Source organism: Tenrec ecaudatus, chromosome 2 (genome assembly GCF_050624435.1).
Source record: "Tenrec ecaudatus isolate mTenEca1 chromosome 2, mTenEca1.hap1, whole genome shotgun sequence".
NCBI lineage: Eukaryota > Metazoa > Chordata > Mammalia > Afrosoricida > Tenrecidae > Tenrec > Tenrec ecaudatus.
This window is the reverse complement of record NC_134531.1, coordinates 96,486,878-96,507,286: the sequence shown is the minus strand read 5'-3', so window position 1 is coordinate 96,507,286 and position 20,409 is coordinate 96,486,878. Positions and strand designations below refer to the sequence as shown.

Below are 20,409 nucleotides of genomic sequence, written 5' to 3'. Positions count from 1 at the left end.
CTTAGTCCACATGGCAGAAGCAGCACACCAATGTTGCTGACGGTAGGATTGGAAATCATGTCATCTGGGGTCAAAGGAAGGAATAGTGTCAGAGCCTGAGCTGTGAGGATCCAGTGTGCAGAAGGCTATGAACCGCAGTGGGAGCCCAGGATGCATTTGTGGAAACTGCACAGGAAACGAGCCTCTGGGGACCTCCCTTGGCCTGACAGAAGGGTGGGAGGAGAGTGGTGACTAAACAGAGGCGTTGGAGAGATTAGTGCAGAAGATCAAAGGACAAACCTGGCACGAATGGCTAAAGCCTTGTCAGCTGATCGCCCCTCTGGTGCAGCCCAGGCCTGCTCTGGTTTTCAACCTTTTCTGTATATTTTGTTTTTGTCTGTTCATATTGGGGTTCATCTCAGATGTGCTGTGTCATTGGGGTCACCCTCTTGAATTTGTGTCAATTTTTTTTGTTTTCCAGTATATGGAACCCAGGATTAACAAACTATAGAGACAGCAAGCTGAATAAAGGTGCCTGAGGGGGCACAGTGGGGCGGGGGGGGGGGTTGGGGTGAAGGGGAGCTGATGTCAGGGAGTTCAAGAAGGAAGAGAATGTTTTGAAACGGGTTATGGAAGCAATCGCACAGTACTCCTTGATGTGATTCAACTGCGGAACAATATATTATCTGAATTAGCTCCCAATAAAATGGTTTGGGGGAAAGAAGATATAAAGTATGTTATTAGACTTTAGAGAGCAGCTATGCAAACTTACCCCAGAGTCTGCAGGAGGCTTGAATCCCTCAGTTTTCTGAAACAAATATTAATTGAATGATGTGAAGAAGGCACCTATTTATCAACATTATTCCCCACGATGATCAGAGTGCATTGTGTGACGACCTTGCACGTGTGAACAGAATGTCAGCATGATGTGTCCCATTAGATTTTGTAAATTTAACAAATTATGGAAACGTGGATTTGACTTTAACAATTATACTCTAAAACAATAAGCAGTAAGCTAAGTAGGTAATTTTTTTAAAAAGTAGGTGATGCTTTGACTTACAGCCAAAAGTTCCCTGTACTTTGGAGGAATTGTAACTTCTCTTTTCCCCAGTTCTTCTATGTATCTGGAGATCATCGGATCCTGGAAAACATACATGCATGCAAGCACACACGCACACGCACACACACCAATGTTTATTGTTAATTAGTTGAGATGGTTATGTGTACATTCTGAAACCCAAATTTGAAACCACTAGCAACTTATACAACAAGTGAGGTGAAACGTAAACCAAGAGAAGCCAAATGAAATAAGTCTAAAATTTACATGTTTTGCATCGTTAATGGGCTTAACCCTTCTGTCATGTTAGAAAATATTCAAATTATTGCACTACCACTTGCCTCCTATATTTGTATATTTTATTTTAAAATGCTATTGTTATATTTCAAGTATGTTTAAAAGTACAGTTAATAATAAAGACTTTCTGTAAAACCCAATGCCAGCTCTCTCCGAGCTACAGCTATTTATCATGTCGTTTCTAAGTGAAACACCCCCGACAGGCAGAGTGGGTGCCTCCTGCGTAGTCCTCTCCTCTCTCACCCTCCCTGGGGACTAGAGGAAGCCACTCTGTCCTGACTTTCAAGTTCTCATTATCCGCCGACTTAAAGTTAACATTTTAAAGTAGTAATTAACACCTGTGGGCATCATATGCAATATATAGCATTGCTTCACATATTTTCACATGTTATAGTGTGTTATTACTGACATATCATTCTGTACTGCTATTTTTATACAAAGTTGCATTTTTGTAATGCATCCACATTGATATGTGAATAATCCTTTTTAATCCCTGTAAAGTACTCCATTCTATTATTATCCTGAATCTTGTTGATGAAGACGATTGTTTCCAAGTATTTCCCTGGTTTTCCTGCTAACTCCTTGTACAGTGGATGGGAAAGACTCCCTCCAAGGAATGTCCACAGACCTGGAATGGCTGGTTGAAGTGTACATGTGCATCTTCAATGCCCAGCACCTGCAGGGGAGTTGTCTGACTGTCACACTTCTGCCCATCGATAATTGTGAGGTAGTATCTATCCATGGTTCAGTATGTTCCTAATTACTATGGAGACTCTCATTTTATTTGCTTATTGGCCAACCAGGCAGGGTCTGTGCTACTGTTCATTCAGGTTGTCTTTTTCTCACTGTCCTTTCAGATTTCTTTATGACGTCTGGAAACAGAGACTTCCTAAATCCTTTGCAAATATTTTCTCCCAGGCTATGGCTTGTCTTTATTTTTATTTTGTGAACTCCCAAGAAGCATATAACTATCTCGATAGGGACAGGAATGAAGTGTGAGCAGCTAGTACCTGGAAATCAAAGTGAATCTAGGAGAGAAAAGAGGCTTTATGAACCACATGGCCCTTCTCCATGCAGACGAGCAGTAACCATTTGCTGAATCAATGTAGTAACAGTAATGATTACAGGACACTATTTCCACCGCCCAAATACGTTTTAGTTGCTATGGACAGAGCAGAACTGCCCTGTAGTTTTCCAAGGCTGCAAGTTTTTACAGCGATGGATGGCCTCGTCTTTCTTCAGCAGAGCCACGGGTGGGTTTGAACTGCTGAGGTTAACCATCAGCAGTCCGGTGTGTGACCCGCTTGGAAGCCTGGGCCGCCGTGAGTTGGAATCAACTCGATGGCCGTGAGTTTCGTGAAACACTGACGCAGATGTCAACCTGTCTGTGTCCCAGGGAAGCAACAGTAGGCACACTCTCGCACTTTACTCTCCTGCCCTCTACAGATGCCCCTTCACAGACTTCAGGACCGCATACCGAAACTTCCGGTCCCGTGTAGGTGGTACTATTGTCCTCAGTTTCTTCAGGCTCGCCCAAAGTGTCGATTAAGTCATCCAATGCTGCATCCATGCCTGACTGGAAAAGACAGAGGCAGATATATAGATGTTATATAGAGTCCATGCTGGGTTTTTTGAAAATGAACCATTCCACGCAGAAAATACCAACTGCCGAAGCTCTTCTACACCAAAATAAAACCTGGTTTCCAATAGACCTTATGACTTAAAATGCCAGAGAACTGTTTCTAGGTTGGAAGGACCAAAACCAACATTCACGTAAAAAATCGCCATTTCAATGATGCTTATAGGTACTCGCGATAAGACTATAACTAGGTGTTGGTTAAAGCTACAGGCCCAACAGTCTCGCAGTAAAAAAACAAAACCCAAACCAAAACCCAGTTAAACAAACAAACAAAACCACAAAAGAATTATGCCCCTGCTGCCTTCAGCATAAGAAAAACAGCTGACAGTTACTGCTTATCAGTCCGTTCCCAGAGTCATGGACAAAGAAGCCCAACAACACCTCCGTGGGGCTTAGAAAACAGCTCCTCCAGAGAGGATCTAGTTCAAAGGGCTTTGTCTTGGCTCCTTGGACCGACTGGTGTTCTTGGGCTCACTTGCTTGCCTAAAAATGTTTATGAACCAAAAATTGCCCAGAAAAGAGGTCAAGCTCAGGAGAAGGGTGACAGTCAACTCTGTCAAGAGGGCTTTCAATCCATATACCGACTGGCCGAGAGAGAGCCCTCCTTCTGTGTGCGCAGGTCAGAAGGAATTATTCTGCACAGTCACCTGTATCTACAAGAAAACCATCGGTCCGGGGAAGGCCGCTCTGTCGTGTCACACCAATGCACCACACAGCTTTGGCATGCAGCACACTCTCATGACACCTTGTGGATGCATGTGGATATGTAGGCAAATGGAATGTGGGTCTGCTTCTCAGCTTTAGGGTGACTCTTTCCTGAGTTTCAGAACTAGAGTTACCTACTCTTGTAGCCTCTCGTTAAAGGTGTATGTTTCCTAGAGAAACTGGTACAAACAAAAATTTATAATACCAGGGAGCTTCAAAGATTTGTGGAAAATGGATTTTTTCCCCACGTACTTTCTGACTGGTATAGAAAGCTACACCTGGCATGTGAGGAAACTACTTGCCCAGAAATGCATGGGCACTTTGATTCTAATCTTCTTAGCTGGAAACAGTAGTTTTTTGTGTTAGCCCATCAGACTCTCTGCCCACAAGAAGTCAGATTATAACAACCACAGTACACAATAGACATTCTCAGGAAATGAACTGCTGGCATCATACCTTGGTGGGCGGCTTACTCGGCTTGGATTCAACTGGTACGGCTGGTGCTACTGATTTCTTTTCTTTTTTCTAGTTGGGGTTTAGAAAGAAATGATAAAATTCAAGATTATTGTTAAAGAAATCCAGTACACCATTAATAACACGGATCACACACTGAGTACCTGCTCTCTGGCAGGCCCTGTTTGGAATGTTTTACATGCATTTTCAGAATATCTCGAAATGATTCCACGTAGCAATGCGCAAAGCAAGGCTCAGAAAAGTTAAACAACTTTCCCTAGGTCACACCGTGAGGGACAGGTACAACATTTGCCCCCAACACTGTCTTGTCTCTTCACCGTTTCTTATTTCCTCTTCCAGGGCCAAGAGGCAACCTCCATGAATTCTGTGCGACAGTCTCCGTCCCTCACCAGGACCTCCATGTCCCAACTGGCTTTTGGTGTATCATCGCGAAGTCCCTAAAACATTTCCTCCCAGCATTGCCTGAGCTGCTCGAGCAGAGCACGTCGGAGCTTCCCTCGTCTCACCTTCCGTTGCTTTACCCGGACACAAGCTGGGGGCCGCCTCCCCTGGGCCTCATCGCAGCGTCCTGAGCCAGCTCCGTCCAAGTTCCATTATGACTCTCTTCCCCGCTACCTCTGACATTCCTTCTACTTTGGCCGCAGCTCTGCGATGTTCTCTGCTAAGCATTGCACTGCTAACTGTAAAGTCAGCGGATCAAACCCACCAGCTGCTCTATAGGAGAAAGAAGAGGCCGTCTCCTCCCATAGAGATGTGCAGCCTCAAAAACCCTAAGGTGGCTATCAGTCAGAAACTGACTTGATGCAGTGGGTGGGTGGAAGTGGCCCCCAATCAAGCATACTCTGCAAATTTCTGTCCTGCACAGGCCCTTCCTGTCGGAAACCGCTCTCCAGGCCCCAAGTGAGCAGCGTTCAGTGGGTGCATTTGTGGAGTTTAAGATACTAGGGCTGCTGTTCCAAGGGAAAGAATCTGACTTCCGGAAGCCGTCCACACAGGTAAAGTTCACCAGCTCTGCCATCTGCTCGTCCAGGTTCTGGCGTCTGAAATGGGGAGGATGACCGACTTGCCCTCAGGAAGGACCCGTGGTGGTGGAGTGGTTATGAGGGGGACTGTGATCACACCGTCGGCAGTTCAAAACCACCAACAGCTCGGAGGGAGAAAGCCTGGGCTTTCCACTCCCTTGAACGGTAACCGTCACGGGGGTCGCTATGAGTCAGCACTGACTCGATTGCGGTCAGTTTGATTTGGTCTGAGTTTGGGGGGCACTTTGCTCTCCTCACCTGACGGCTATCAGCCTAAGCTAGTCAGTCAGACTCAGAAGCCCCAGATTATTTCAAATTTTACTTCACTTTTGTACATTCCGGCCCATTATTCCCTAAAACATGCAGACTGTCCCTCAGCGATGTCTTTTGCATCGCCCCCATTGTTTGTTTCTATCCCAGTTCTACTCCACGGGAGATTGCCAGTCACCAGGAAAGGGCCTCTGGTGACCTGCGCATCTGCAGGGTCTTCCGCTTCACCCTGGCCACACTGGTCCGCAATCCTTCTGAAGCTGGTTCTCAGGCCCCTGTTCTCGAGAGCACCACTCTGCCCGTGGTCTAGTCTCCCAGGGCTCCCAGGGGAGGCGCAGCACCACTCCCGGCAGCATTCGCTGGAGCACTGCTTCAACCCGTCTTTCTGGTTTCGTAGCATGCTCCCTGGCTCACACTGGAATGCCCTCTGCACCCAGAGCACACCTTGATGTATTGCAAGCCTGCACCCTGAGCAATCCTCTAGTGGCCAGCTCACCTCGCCTCCAAGTACTCTTTCAAAGCCCTTGCCAATTTCTTCAGTCAGCTTCCCTGGGTTCCTCACCAAAAGCCTCTTGTGGCGGATCTTTCTTAATCTTCCTTGAATTACCCAACCACCCGACCCACTGCCGTTGACTTGATTCTGATTCTTAGCAACTCCATGGGTTTCCAAGGCTCTCATTCATGACAGGAGCAGCCAGCCTCAGCTTTCTCCAGTGGAGCGGCTTTTGGGTCGGAACCACTATGGACCTTGTGGTGGGCAGTTCAAGGCTTACCCAACAGCGCCATCGAGTCAATGCGACTCATAGTGACCCCCTATGGGGTTCCGAGACTGTAACTGTTTATAGGAGCAGACAGCTCAGTCCACTAGACAATGAATGAATAAATGAGGGGAGCTGAGGGGGTGGAGAAGGAATGTCTGATGAATTCCACCTTGTAGGACAAGGACCAGAGTCAAGTGACACGATTCACCATACAGAGCAGATTCAGCAGAAGCTTCTCCTAATGCTACCGTGACTGCTAAGACGTGTGGGTGGTGCTCTGGGAGAGGCGCTGGGCTGCTAACTGCAAGGTCAGAGGCTCAAACCCACCAGCCACTCTGAAGGAGGAAGATGAGGTGATCTCTTTGGGTAGAGATGTACAATCTTGGAGGATCGGCAGAAGATGTACTCAAGATGAGGCTGTGTACTCCCCTGGAGATTTGCAGTCGCAGAAACTCAAGGGGCATTGGGATGCGTGCGATGGCAGTGAGTTGTCTGAGACTGGAAGGCAGTAGGCGTGGATTTTGGTTTTGCTGTGACTCCAGCATTCCCAGGGTCCACTGGCTCTTTTACGTGGACCACAAATTTCATAGAGATACTCCTCCTCAGCGGAAGAGCGAGCAACGGCAGTGGAGGTCCCGCCCTTACAGAAGGACTTTAAGTTGGATATTTCACTTCAACCCAAACCCAACCAAGTGTCATCGAGTCCTATGGGGCAATTCCCACTGAGAGCCACCCTATAGGCTAGAGGAGAACTGATTTTTTTTCTCCACCTTTTCCTTTCAATGAATTGTTGCTTAATTGCTGATTTGTAGCTTCAAGAGAAATAAGTACTAGGTTTTCTAGGGAGACACAACTTCCAAACTGATTATTAACTCTGTATTTCTATGGGTTCATAAGCTAGACAGCTTCTTGGTTTCTATCCATGGGTCAGTATCTGTTTGTTTCTTTTAATCAATTTATTGGGGGCTTGTACAACTCTTATCATCATCCATCTATTGTGTCAAGCACATTTGTACATTTCTTGCCATCATGATTCTCAAAACATTTGCTTTCTACTTGAGACCTTGATATCAACTCATTTTTCCCCTCCCTCCCTGCTCCCCACTCCCTTATGAACCCTTGATAATTTATAAATTATCATTATTTTGTCATGTCTTACACTGTCAAGTGTCTCCCTTCACCTACTTTTCTGTTGTCCATCCCCCAAGGAGAGGGTTATATGTAGATCCTTGTCATCGGTTTCCCCTTTCTATATACCTTCCCCTTCCGTTCCAGGTATTGCCACTCTCACCACTGGTCCTGAAGGGATCATTTGTCCTGGATTCCCTGTGTTTCCAGTTCCTATCTGTACCAGTGTACATCCTCAGGTCTAGCTGGATTTGTAAGGTAGAATTGGGATCATGATAGTGGGGAGGAGGGAGGAAGCATTAAAGAACTAGAGGAAGTTGTATGTTTCATCATTGCTACACTGCACCGACTGGTTAGTCTACTCAATGTGACCCTTTTTTAAGGGGATGTCCAGTTGCCTACAGATGGGCTTTGGGTACCCACTCAGCATTCCCCCTCATTCACAATGATAAGATTTTTTTATTCTCTGATGCCTGATGCTTGATCCCATCAACACCTCATGATCATACAGGCTGGCGTGCTTCATCCATGTGGGCTTTGTTGCTTCTGAGCTAGATGGGCACTTGTTTACCTTCAAGCCTTTAAGACTCCAGACACTATATCTTTTGATAGCCAGGCACCATCAGCTTTCTTTACATTTGGTTATGCACCCGCTTTGTCTTCAGCGATTATATTGGGAAGGTGAGCATCATGGAATGCCAGTTTAATAGAACAAAGTGTTTCTGCATGAGGGAGCACTTGAGTAGAACAAGGACCCGTATGTACAGTAGCTCACCAAAGGACCTAAGAGGGGTTTGCACATAATTAGCCAGTAGTGCTCATCTAGTCTTGGATGCATGCTCCTCATAAACTCACCACACACTGAGTGTTCACTCTTGACAAACAAGAAGGGCCCTGTAATGAGGACAGACCTAAAGCGCACGTGGCAAGGGTCTTCCGGAGTCGGCGGTTCTGAGAAAGGGATGATAAGCATGGAGGCCCGTCCACCTTTACCTCTGCGTGTGTGTGCCCACCTTGTCATCTGGCTTGCCAGCAGCTCCAGTGACAGCAGCAACAGTGGCCTTTCCACTCGCAGAAGCAGTGTCCTGTGGTTTAGTCTAGGAGCAGGGACAAAAGAACGATGTGACTCCGTATCTCTGGATAATGATTTTTAAGATCCTGAGTTTCCAATGTCACTAGTGTCTGCCTCGTGGGCATCCTTACTTCTCTGATGTGGCCATCCTTATAAAAAGGTGCTAACGAGCTTTTCCTGGGCCTGGTGCAATGCTGGGCACTGTGTGAAGCTGGACTCGGGTGCCTAAGGAGTCCATGAAGCAGGCAAGGTCGGAGCTATGGTAAACTGACATATAAGGGGGTATCCCCCCTTAAAAAGAACAGATTTTTTTTCAAAACGATGTCTTTAAATTTTTTTATAAAACAACCGTATCACCTTCAAAGTACTCTCCATTACACTTAATACATTTGTCACGTCTACAGTTCCATTCTAGGAAACATTTTCAAACTCATCAGTTTGGAGGGCTGACAGCACCTCCTTCATTTTTTTCCCTCACCTCTTCTGCATCATCAAATCCCACTTCATTCGCAGAAACAAAAATAAATCGGATGGAGCGAGGTCAAGTGAGTAAGGTGTGTGGGGCAAAAGAGGCACGCCGCTTTTTGACAATAACTGGCTCACTGAGATGGCTGAGTGAAGAGGTGCGTTGTCGTGGTGACAAAACCAGTCCCCGTCTGCCACTAATCAGGCCGTTTTTTAAAAAATCCTTCTATTGGGGCTCATACAACTCTTATCACAATCCATCCGTACATCAACTGTATAAAGTACATTAGTACATTCCTTACCCTCAACATTCTCAAAACATTTGCTCTCCACAACGATGCTTCTTTTTAAAAAAATCTATTTTGCCACTCTCTGACTTTTTTTTTTTTTTTAGCAATTTGTACATTCACTGTCCTCATCATTCTCAAAATATTTGCTCTCCACTTAAGCCCCTGGCATCAGGTTCTCATTTTCCCCTCCCTCTCTGCTCCCCCCTCCCTCATGAACCCTTGATAATTTATAAATTATTATTTTGTCATATCTTGCCCTATCCGACGTCTCTCTTCACCCACTTTTCTGTTGTACATCCCCCAGGGAGGAGGTTATATGTAGATCCTTGTAATCAGTTCCCCTTTTCCAACCCACCCTCCTTTTACCCTCCCAGTATTGCCACTCACACCACTAGTCCTGAAGGGATCACCCGCAGCTTATGCAGGGCAGCCCTGCTGGTTTAGCCCTTGAGTAGGGATTAAAAGGCAATTTCAAGTCAAAGCCCCCTCTCTGAGTAGCCAGGGCCTGCTGATGCCTGGCAGTGGTGGTTGGCCAAGACTGCTGAGGCGAAGTGAACCTGGGCCACGCACACTCTTGACCACTGGTGCCTTCTCAGGCCTTAGATCCAATCCAAGTCTCTATAAGACTATTTCCCAAACCAGTAAATTGATAGTTCTAAATCCTACTGCATACCGCATGTCCCATTTCGTCACAGAGATTCAACGATACAGGTCAATGCAAATCCTGAGAATCTCTTTTAACTGATGGTGGCCGCATTTATGCCAGGGTAGATATGTACTCCAGAGGGGTCTCTTTTTTTGGTTTGTGTTTCTTAAGTAGACCTTCTTCCAAGGTCTCTCTGGATGAACTAGAGTCTCCCAGGACTCTGTTCTCCTTTCTGCCACGCGGCTGTATTTACCTTTGGTTCTGTTGCTTTCTCTTTCGTCAGCTGCTCGCTTGATCTGGAAGCTGCTTTTTCACTAGGAACATGCTTGCTTCCTTTATCTGAGGCATGCTTGGGCAAGCTCTTTGGCTGAAAGAACACACACACACACACACACACAAACTGTTAATAAGCTGATCGTTTCAAACCGAACATCGATGCTTTCCTCTATGGATTAGAAACAATATACAGCCATTATCATTTTACATGCTTTTCTATTGTTTCAATTACTGTGACCTAAAACTGTTTTTATATCATTTTAGTTTAGGTACAAAATTTTTACATAGAGCAAATACTTCCCTTAAATTCATCAGCAATACATTACTTTCAAAGTTGGAGGTCTAAGCTGAAAACCTGAATAGTGCCGCACGATGGCACCCTTTTTAGCCAAAAAGACAAACAAATGCTAGGAACTTGTGGGCTAAGTGCCTAGGACAACCTCTTCCTCTTACAATAACTAGTCCTAACGATCATTTTACCTCTCCGTGTTCCTTCTCCTTCGGCTTCGGCTTCTCCTCCTTGGATTTTTCCTCATGCACCACAGATGGCTGTGGGTTTTAAAAGACAGAACCGTCATTACACTCAATCCATTGTCTCCAGCTTTTCAAGCAGGCTTGGGGGCACACACCCCTGAAACCTTTCTCCCTCTCCAGGGGACCCCAGCAAGGCCCGGCTCTGGGGCTTTAGAGACGCTGCCCGGTACGGTCATCCCCACGACAGGGTCTGGCAATTACACGCCTGAAAAAATTAATATTTCATCTGGAACGGTGTCTACGAATATGCATGCATCTCTAAGGAGCCAACCATTTTTCACTATGCATGTAGATGATTTGGGAACTGTGGGCCCATCGGCAGAGAAGGAAAGTGATCAACTAAACCACTGAGTTGGTAGATGCAGGCTTCTATTCCAGCGACTAAGTTTTTCAAAATCTCCTTTTACAGGAAATAAAGAACATTGAACATTGTCTTTAAAGAGTATTTTCTTGGGTCTAGTGATTTGTATAATATTTTCTTAATTTCATTGACATCTGTAATAACCCAAAACCTTTAAATGTGGGATATTAACACAACTGCCACTTGGTTGTAGAATTCTTTACTCCCACCCCCACCCCCTGGAATTACCTTTATGGTTTGTTGGGGGTGGGGGGGTTTAATGTCACTCTATAAATCCCCATGGTGGCACAGGGGATTAAGCACTGGGCTGCTAACCACCAAGGTCACTGGTTCAAACCTGCCAACTACTTCTTGGGAGACAGTGAGGCTGTCTGCTCCAGGTAAAATTTACAGTCTTGGAAAGCTGAAGGGAACCCTATTCTGTCCAACAGGCTTGCTATGAGTCAGAATGGCCTTAATGGCAGTGGCTTTGTTTTTTCTCCTAGAGTTAAGTAAGATAAACTTCACCTTTTACCCAAATGTCCTCTCCCTTCACCATCTCTATGGTCCAGCACCCTAAACCTGTGGTCCTGGCTGAGTGTCCCCTGAGGGACTGAGACAACAGTGCAGAGTGCTTTATGAGAAGAAACATTTGTCCTTCCCGAGTGTGTCCTGGACTCTATGTCTACGTGGAAGCAGAATGGTTTTTGGTCCGCACAGGCCTGAATCAGAAAACCAAAGTCCTTTCCAGAGGGAAATTCAGTGGCGCCTCCTGGTGACTGATGGCTAGCTCTCACCCCAGACTACACAGGCAGGACCCACCCAGCTGGAAGCCTGGAACCGTTCTCATCTGTTTCCACCAAGCCTTTCTCAACAGAAAGGAAACGATGGGTGTCATGTGTTCAAGCAGCTGGGCATGCTTCCTTCCTACTACGCTTTGTTTTTCTCCTTTCTTACTCTTGGGGTGTGTGTGTGTGTGTGTGTGTGTGTGTGTTTATATTTAACCATTACACCACCTACAACTAAAATCTAGATTTGGACAAAATGCCTTCTGAAATACATTGTTCTACCCATAAAATATATATACTTATTCCAATCAAATACAGATTTCATGTTATAACTATGCCATATACGCTCTGCATAATTATATTTAAAATAGCCTAAAAACCATTTCATTATCTGACAAGAAATTCCTTTTAACTCAATAACTACCAATGTAGGTAAGTGGCTATTTTTACCTCCCCCCCAATTTCCAAATAACACACTAGAGACTTTGATCTCTTACCTTAGTTAACTGTGACTTCTCCGGTTCAGGTTTTACAGCCTACATTCAGAAGGAAAAGGAATTTTAAAATCATGGATATAGTATCTAACAATCACTACAGATTTTCTTCAACGAGGGAAGCTCAAAAGAGATTATTCTGATCCAATATTAACTTGTGGAGTGAATTGGTTACACTGTGTTTTGAATTAGAGTATGACATCCACATTAAGGATAGAAACAGCCTTCTCCCACTAGTGGCACCGTGGTTAAGCACTCGGCCGCCAATCACAATGTGAACCCCGGTCAGGTCAGTGTGCTCCCCAAAGGTTTACACCCCCAGAAACCCTAGGGGGCAGTTCTACCCTGTCCTACAGGGTCACTAGGAGTTGGGCTCTGCTAGCTGGCAGTGAGTAATAATCTTCTCTTACTGTTCACATGGCAACGTGCACTTCATTTCTTGCTATGCGTATCCAAGAGATGTAAAGGTTTATTATGATGAGCCCTGCTGCTAACACATCCTTCGAAGCCAAGGGTGCCGAGTTACCTGGCCACTACGGTGCTGTCGGTGTTTGTGAAGTACTTGCCACGGGTTTCAGCTGGCAGTGTGAGACAACGTGACGGTGACAGAATTGAGGCCACAGAAAGCCATGAAAAGTAATTTTCAGTGCCAGGAAGTGAGCAGGCATAAATAAGCTTACTAGAGAGGCTGAGCTACAGTCAGGGTGTCACAGAGGATTGTGAGCCCCCTAATTAGCGTGTGCTTAAGCAAAATGAAGTGATCATTAACAAACCAACATATCCAATACAAGGAGCTACATCACCTGCTGCTTTCTTTGTCTTTTCTTGTGGGGAGAAAGTGGTCCTTCTATCTGTTTGTTAATTAGAATGACCTAATATTAGATTACAGTCCCAACAAGGTTTACCAGAATGCCCAGGAAATTTATCTCACAGTCAAATAACTAAAACATACAGAGAGGGCTACAATGTTTATAGCAAGAACCTTTGAAGTTTGACTCGATGCGCATCCATATAACTCTAAGAAATATATGGCTGCAAATCTCTTTTTTAAATCATTTTGTTGGGGGCTCATACAATTCTTGTCACAATCCATACATACATCCATTGTGTCAAGAACATATGTACATTTGTTGCCATCATCATTCTCAAAACATTTGCGTTCTACTTGAGCCCTTAATATCTGCTGCTCATTTCCCCCTCCCTCCCCACAGCCCCCTACCTCATGAACCCTTCATCATTCATAAATTATTATTTTGTCATATGTTACTCTGTCCGACATCTCCCCTTGCCTTCTTTTCTGCTGTCCATCCCCCAGGGAGGAGGCTATATGTCGATTCTTGTAATCAGTTCCCCCTTTCTACCCCACATTCTCTCCACCCTCCAGGCATCGCCACTCTCAGCACTGGTCCTGAAGGAGTCATCGGCCCTGGATTCCCTGTGTTTCCAGTTGCTATCTGTACCTATGTACATCCTCTGGTCTAGCCAGATTTGTGAGGTAGAATTGGGATCATGATAGTGGGGGGGGGGAAGCATTTAAGAACTAGAGGAAAGTTATATGTTTCATCATTGCTACCCTGCACCCTGATTGGCTCATCTCCTCCCCACAACCCTTCAGTAAGGGGGTGTCCGGTTGGCTACCAAATGGCTGCAAATTTTATGCTGTCAGCAAGTATTTCAGTTAATGATGATTTTTGTCAGTGAAATGAAATCAATTATATTTCCATTAATTCAAGTTAATTGCTGTTCCCTTTCATTTCCTGTCTTTGTATAAGGGCTGCCCAAGCAATATTGTTGTCTACCTGGATTTCTAAAGTTGCTTTTTTTCTTATCATCAAACAAGTATTCACATGCCATCTTTAAGAGCTTGCTGAAAAATCTCGTCAACCATTTCCTAACTAGTGCGTGGGTGTGCTGGTGGTTCACGTTTGACTGTGGCGAGCGAGAGCTCTGGGAATGCGTTGCAGAGTTGGCTGTGACGACGACGCTCGTGTGGCACCCCCCGAGTCCCCGTGGACTTTCCTCACCCAAAGCTCCTCAGTGCAAAACAGGCAAGCTCTAAGTCCTCGCGGGCATTCGCAAGACAGCGCGTCACCAAACTTGGTTACACTTTTAGAAAGATTTTCACCGAGAGAAAGTAAGAATTAGGCCTTAGACTGCGTGCCCCGCTTTTCCCTGCCGATGACACCAGGAGACTTCTCTCCTTCTCCTCTCTGGGAGGCTGTAGCCCGAACCATGTGGTACAGATGCCTAACACATATGGGAGCATCATCAACTAGCTCCATAGCCACTAGCTGTCTGGGCCTTGATTACGACCATGGATGGATTGTTTTGAAAGGGGAGACAAAGTTAATAGTTAAATAAATATTTTAGAGGTAATTTCAAATTTTGGATCCTTTCAAAGGGAATCCTTTGAAATTAATATTATAAACTCATTTTAATCAAATACAGATATCACCCCCCCACGAAAATTAGTATTTCATCTGTCTACCAGTATGCATGCATCTCTACATAAACAGCCATTTTCACAATTCGTGTTGATGATTTGGGAACTGTGGGCCGTCTACAGAGAAGGCGACTGATTCTTCACCACCCCGTCCCCGCCCTGCAATTACCATTAAGGTTTGGACAACAACTAGAGGCCTAATATATGCATCATAGAGACGAGAGAGGCAGGGGGGAAAGAATGTCTGCAGAAACAATGACAGAACATTTCCACAACTTAACAAAAGACAAGAATCTGCAAACCGTGCAGGGAAAACCTGAAGTGATTTACATCAAGATGCATCCTAGTTAAACTCTCAAACAGTAAAGAGAAAGGGAGAATCCTGACGCAATAAGAAAGAAATAATAACACGGAGAGAATCTCCAAGAAGATTCTCAGAAGCACTGGAATGATATATATTCAAGGCACTGAAAGGAAGCAACTGTGAACCCGGACTACTACACCCGGTGAAATGGTCCTTTAAGAATGAGTGTAAGGTTAAGACACGTCCAGGTAAAAGGAAGCGTCTCCACCAGTCCGGCCCTACCAAACTACTCATGGGGATTCTGCAGAGGGACGGGAAGACAATAGGAAGTAATTCAAAGGCGCACATACAAAGAAAGGGCTCTGCTAAAAGGCACTGCAGGCCTCTGGTGGCTGAGTGGCTAGAGCACTTGGCCACTAACCGAAAAGCGAGTGGGTTGAACTGTCCAGGTGCTTCAGGGAGCAAAGCGCGCAGTCTTCACCCTGAAAACAATACATTCCCTTGGCAGCCACGCGGGGCCCTCTACTCTGCCCTACGGGGTCATTCTGCATTGAAGTCAGCTTGACAGCAATGTGTTTATGGACAAGCCTAACAAACAAAAACTGTTTTGTCCTTCATGCTTTTTCACAACAAATATGTAAAAAGCAAAGATAAAATGTGACCGGGTAAATGCAATATAAAGATGAAGTTAGTGAAAACTACAACATAAGGGAAGAGGAATAGTTTCAATATAAAATTCCTTGTATATTACTGAAGTTAAGTGGTATCAGTTTACTACAAGTTGTTGGATGCAATACTCATAGTCACCAATAAGTAAAGACCCAACAACATCTGTGAAAAGAAAGGAACCAAAACAGCCTTCTACAATCAACCAACAAAACCTCTCAAAACTCGCCTTGAGGGGATTCAAAGGGGCCCTGCAGGGCAGAAAAGAACTGCCCCCTTTGGGTTTTCAAAGCTTCACAGAAGCAGAACTCTGAGGAGGAGCTGGAGGATTTGAACTGCTGACCTTGTGGCTAGCAGCAAAGTGTGTAATCACTATGATATCAGGGCTACTTAGAGCGAACAGTAAAACCAACCAAACTCACAGTCGAGTCAATTCCAACTCACAGTGACTCTATAGGACCGTGTAGAACCATCGCTGTGTTGTGAGGCTGTAACTAACTATAGGAGTAGAAATGCCCCCTTTCTCCTGTGGTAGAATGGTGGTTTCCAACGGCTGACCAGCACATGACCCACTGCGCTACCAGTGTGTTCCTCTAAGCCTGCTTATGTTCAAGCAAGCAACAGTAAAGGACAAAGAAGGCACACACACACACACACACACACACACACACACAAATCGTGAAATGGCAGGAATGAGTTCTCGTCAAAAATTAGTGAATAGATTGAATGCTCCAAGAATGATTGCTTAATTACTTCTTAGGTACAAGGCCGTGTCCAAGCTTTACATTAACCCTCACAAGAATCCCATGAAACGGATATGATTGTTATTATTACCCCCATTTCACAGAAGAGAGTGAGGTAGGCAAGTTAAATAGCTTCCCCGAGGGCGCTGGTGGTAGGGTTAGGGCTGTGTGTTCTCCACTGCACACAGCACCGTCTCTCCATTTGTTGTGGGACAGGCATGTGCAATTTGCTACTACGTGTATTTCGTTACCTAGTCTTGTGGGATGGGTATTGTAATCCCCCTCTTCCACCCTGTACCAATATGGACCAGAGTGAGGAGAAAATGCCCAAATTCACAGCTCGTGTGAACCGGGCTTAAAGCTAGTCTGGGTGGCTGACACCAATACCCTAGAACAAGGTCCTTCGGCATGTTCACCCTGGTGAGAAATGACATGACCTTCTTCTGTGTCACTGCCAGCTCTGCCACTAGATTCTACTGTTCCAGGAACAAGGGAGGTAGCACTCGGATCTAAACGTATCACGCCCCCACCACCCCCACCCTTCAGAGAGCTAGACTAGCTTTCATTCAGTGGGGTAGATAATGGCAGCACTTGGCCTAGGTTATCATCTTGAAAAGCCTCTTTTCTCTAAGAGTTCAACATGTGTGAAGCTTCTAAAAATCACCAAGAAGGGGCCAACATTGGTGTTATGAGAGAGACGTCTGAAGATATGGCGATAAAGTGATCGCTGAGAACAGTGCAATTCCAAACGTATCCCTGAAGAGAATCCAGAGTTATAGATGTAGAAGTTGTCGAATTGGAAAATGTTTTGTTGTGGGTATTTTTACCAAAATTGAAAAAAAAAGATACATGAATAACAATGAGTACAAGGAAAAAGAAAATGTTCTAAAATTGATCGCGGTAAAGATTGTACAGCTCATCTTGATACGGTAGAACTGTTGAATTATATGACACGTGGTTGAAGTGCCAATAAAACTGTTAAAGAAAGAGAGAGAACCCAGGGCACAATGGGTCCCAGGCCACCCACTGGTGACACCTCCCCACGTGCATCCTTTCTCTCGCCCACCTTTTTCTTTATAAATGATGAATTAATATTCTCCCTCTGTTTTCTTGCTATTCCTGCTTCTGTTCCACGCGTCACCCCTTTTCCTCCTGACATTACAGGCTTGTCAGGAATTCTCGTGAACAGTGAGGCAGAAGAGCTTGCTGACACTTGGTCTAGATCCTGGGGAACTCTTAAAACAAGAACACCAGAAATGCCCAGACGTGTCTTTTAAGTTGTATTTGTTTGTTTGTTTTTGATGGTAGGGGATATCCTCAGGAGTGTTGTATCATTGGGGTCACCCTCTTAAAGTTAATGGTAGATGTTTTTTCATTTTGGGGAAGTTTGAAAATCAGGACTGATGAACCTATAGAGTCAGCAAGTGGAATAAGGGTTTTGGGGGACGAGAAGGTGGTGGCGGCGTGCAAGGGTAATGAGGTCAAGGGTTCATACAGAAAAAGAATACTTGGAAAGTGATTGTGGTAGCTAATGTACAATTCTGCTGGATGTGCTTGAAATGTGGAGTGATTTGATACATGTATTAAGCACAATTAATAATAATAATTTTTAAAAAGTAATTGAGTCATGACAGGATGGAGTGGAATCAGGCAATGTGTCAAATGCGAACCAAACAAATAAAAGTCTTACTTCTGGGTTTCCTTTCTATCTCCTTTCTTTTCATGAGAATTGCTTGTTTTTTAATAGATGCTTGTCAGTTTTAATATTAGACTTTATAAAATTAAGTAATGACAACTAATAGGATAATTAATGATAAGGTAAGTTGCATAGTCTAAAAACAACTAAGAAATCAATATATGCATAAACTACAAAATAAGAATTTAGTTATTTATTTTTTTAAAATTTAACATTTTAAATTCAATGTTAATACAAATAAATTTCAAATAAAAATATCGAATAACATGGATAAGGGTTTTGATATGCCTTTCATTTTACTTATTTATTTATATTGCAATACTCTAGTTCAAAATGAGGCCATAGGACCCTTTAACCATACTAAATTATGGTACGACGTTACCTGGGGGAGAAGCTTAACAGGATGTCAAAATATTAGAAAGGGGAGGCAGAAAGGGAAAACTGGTGATTTTAAATAGGATTAACTTAGTGACAACGGTGGTAGGGTGGGTCTCAAAGGCACTATAATCTATAGCTTCATAGGAATTAGTTAAGAATGCTTTAAAAATGTTCCCTCACTAATCCCCACCATAAAATATCTCCCTGGAAAAAGAGTTTGCGATACTACTGTAATTAAAGGATGGGGCTGAAAACAGTTTGTAGCCAAGTAGGTGGACCTTAAGTGACAGTCTCATTAAGAAGATAACCCCAAGAAATGTTTATTTGATCAATTCCCCAAACAGAGCTCAGCAAAGGTTTACCAATAAGACGAACACTTAGGGTTTAACCTTTCAATGTTCGTTTTCTGTTTTTTGGTTTTGTTAGTTTGGGGTCTTGTTTATTTGTTGGTTTGGGTTTTTGTTGGCTGACTTGTGTTTTGTCAGGTTGTTGCTTGGTTTTATTGGGTTGTTTGTTTACATAGCCAGAACAGGAAATGATTTTAGTAGGAAGTTCATATATATTCCTCCACTGTGATCCAGAGGAATATACTAAAGAGCTTCTCTGATGAGAAAAACCCATTTAAGCAAAGGAAAAATAAACAACACTACTCTGGGTGATGACTGTTTTCTAAACTTATCACTCTAAAATACTGTCAGGTGTAGAGATGACGTGTGAGGGAAATATTGCTATGAGAGAAAGCAGAGCTTCCCAAGACTCCCACACATTTGGAAGAAAATGTTCACTTTCACAACTTGAGTTTTCTGGAACCCAAACTCATTTGTCAGCAAGTACTCCACATTTAATCTATTAAAGTGGACTCCGCTTAGCTACTGAGGCTAGCCATACCTTGGCTTCCGTGGGATTCATACTGGGAGTCTTACTGGTTGCAGCAGAGAAAGCGGATACCTACAAAGAAACAGAAAACATGGTTATAGTTCACCTACCAACTACTTGGTCCTTCAGCTCCTTCTATTACACAGTCCAGCCACCACCAGCCCCACACTGCCCGCCACCCCAAATTATTTTCTTTTTGTCTTGGCTTTAGGCTTATTCCTGGGGCTATTTCGGGCACTGGGGTAATTACCTAATTTCATGCCAACTAGAAGATATAAAAGTGTAGGGGTGAAGTCTAGCCTGAGAACCAGGTCACAGCCTGATGGTGCCTCCTTGTGGGCATGACCTTCTCATAAGTAGGGTCCTGTGAACCTTTCCCTCTCTCTCTGCCTTCCCCTTCCTGCTGATGAGCCACACAGAGACCTGTCAGAACCCCTGGATGCTTGCAGCGACACTGCATCCACAAGGCTCTGGACCCACTGGCCTGTGCTCTTCCTGCATTCTGCATCATTGCGTGCAGCTGCGTGAGTCTGAAGAGGGACTTGTGGACTAGTATTGACTTGTGGCCTTGATCTGGACTGGGCTGGGATGTTTTCCTGACATATAGTTACTTCTTGATATAAAGCTACCTCTCATTGAGCTACCTTGTATGTTCATTGAGAGTCCTGGTGGCACACTGGGTAAAATGCTCAGCTGCTAAGCAAAATTTTGACAGTTTGGACCGACCAGCTGCTCCACAGGATCAAGATGTGGCAGTCTGCTTCAGTAAGGATTTACAGTCTTGGAAGCCACACGGGACAGTTCTATTTTGTTCACTACAATTCGGAAGTGACGCTATGGGTTAGGTTTGGTCATTTATTTATGAACTATTTCCTGCCCGATGATACCCACTGCCACTGAGTCAACCCCAACACCTGGGGACCCTGTAGAGCAGCGGTTCCCAACCTGTGGGCCGCGACCCCTTTGGGGTCAAACAGCCCTTTCACAGGGGTTGTGCAATTCATAACAGTAGCAAAATTGCAGTTATGAAGTAGCAACGAAAATAATTTTATGGTTGGGGGGTCAC

General features: G+C 44.5%; 1 protein-coding gene across 5 annotated transcripts in view; it reads right to left on the bottom strand.

Annotated features, from left to right (window-relative positions):
- The window catches only part of CAST (calpastatin), a 121,138-nt gene that overhangs the window by 36,630 nt on the left and 64,099 nt on the right, over positions 1-20,409 (bottom strand). For 3 of the 5 annotated variants that reach the window (XM_075541302.1, XM_075541303.1, XM_075541305.1), the window contains 10 exons: positions 19,356-19,415; positions 13,041-13,088; positions 12,241-12,279; positions 10,562-10,630; positions 10,059-10,172; positions 8,346-8,429; positions 4,134-4,202; positions 2,811-2,909; positions 1,040-1,120; positions 752-787 (listed from right to left, as the gene is read on the bottom strand). In XM_075541302.1, coding sequence (XP_075397417.1) covers positions 752-787; positions 1,040-1,120; positions 2,811-2,909; positions 4,134-4,202; positions 8,346-8,429; positions 10,059-10,172; positions 10,562-10,630; positions 12,241-12,279; positions 13,041-13,088; positions 19,356-19,415 — 699 coding nt within the window. The remainder of the gene's footprint in view (positions 1-751; positions 788-1,039; positions 1,121-2,810; positions 2,910-4,133; positions 4,203-8,345; positions 8,430-10,058; positions 10,173-10,561; positions 10,631-12,240; positions 12,280-13,040; positions 13,089-19,355; positions 19,416-20,409) is intronic. The other 2 variants (XM_075541304.1, XM_075541306.1) reach the window with 1 other exon arrangement.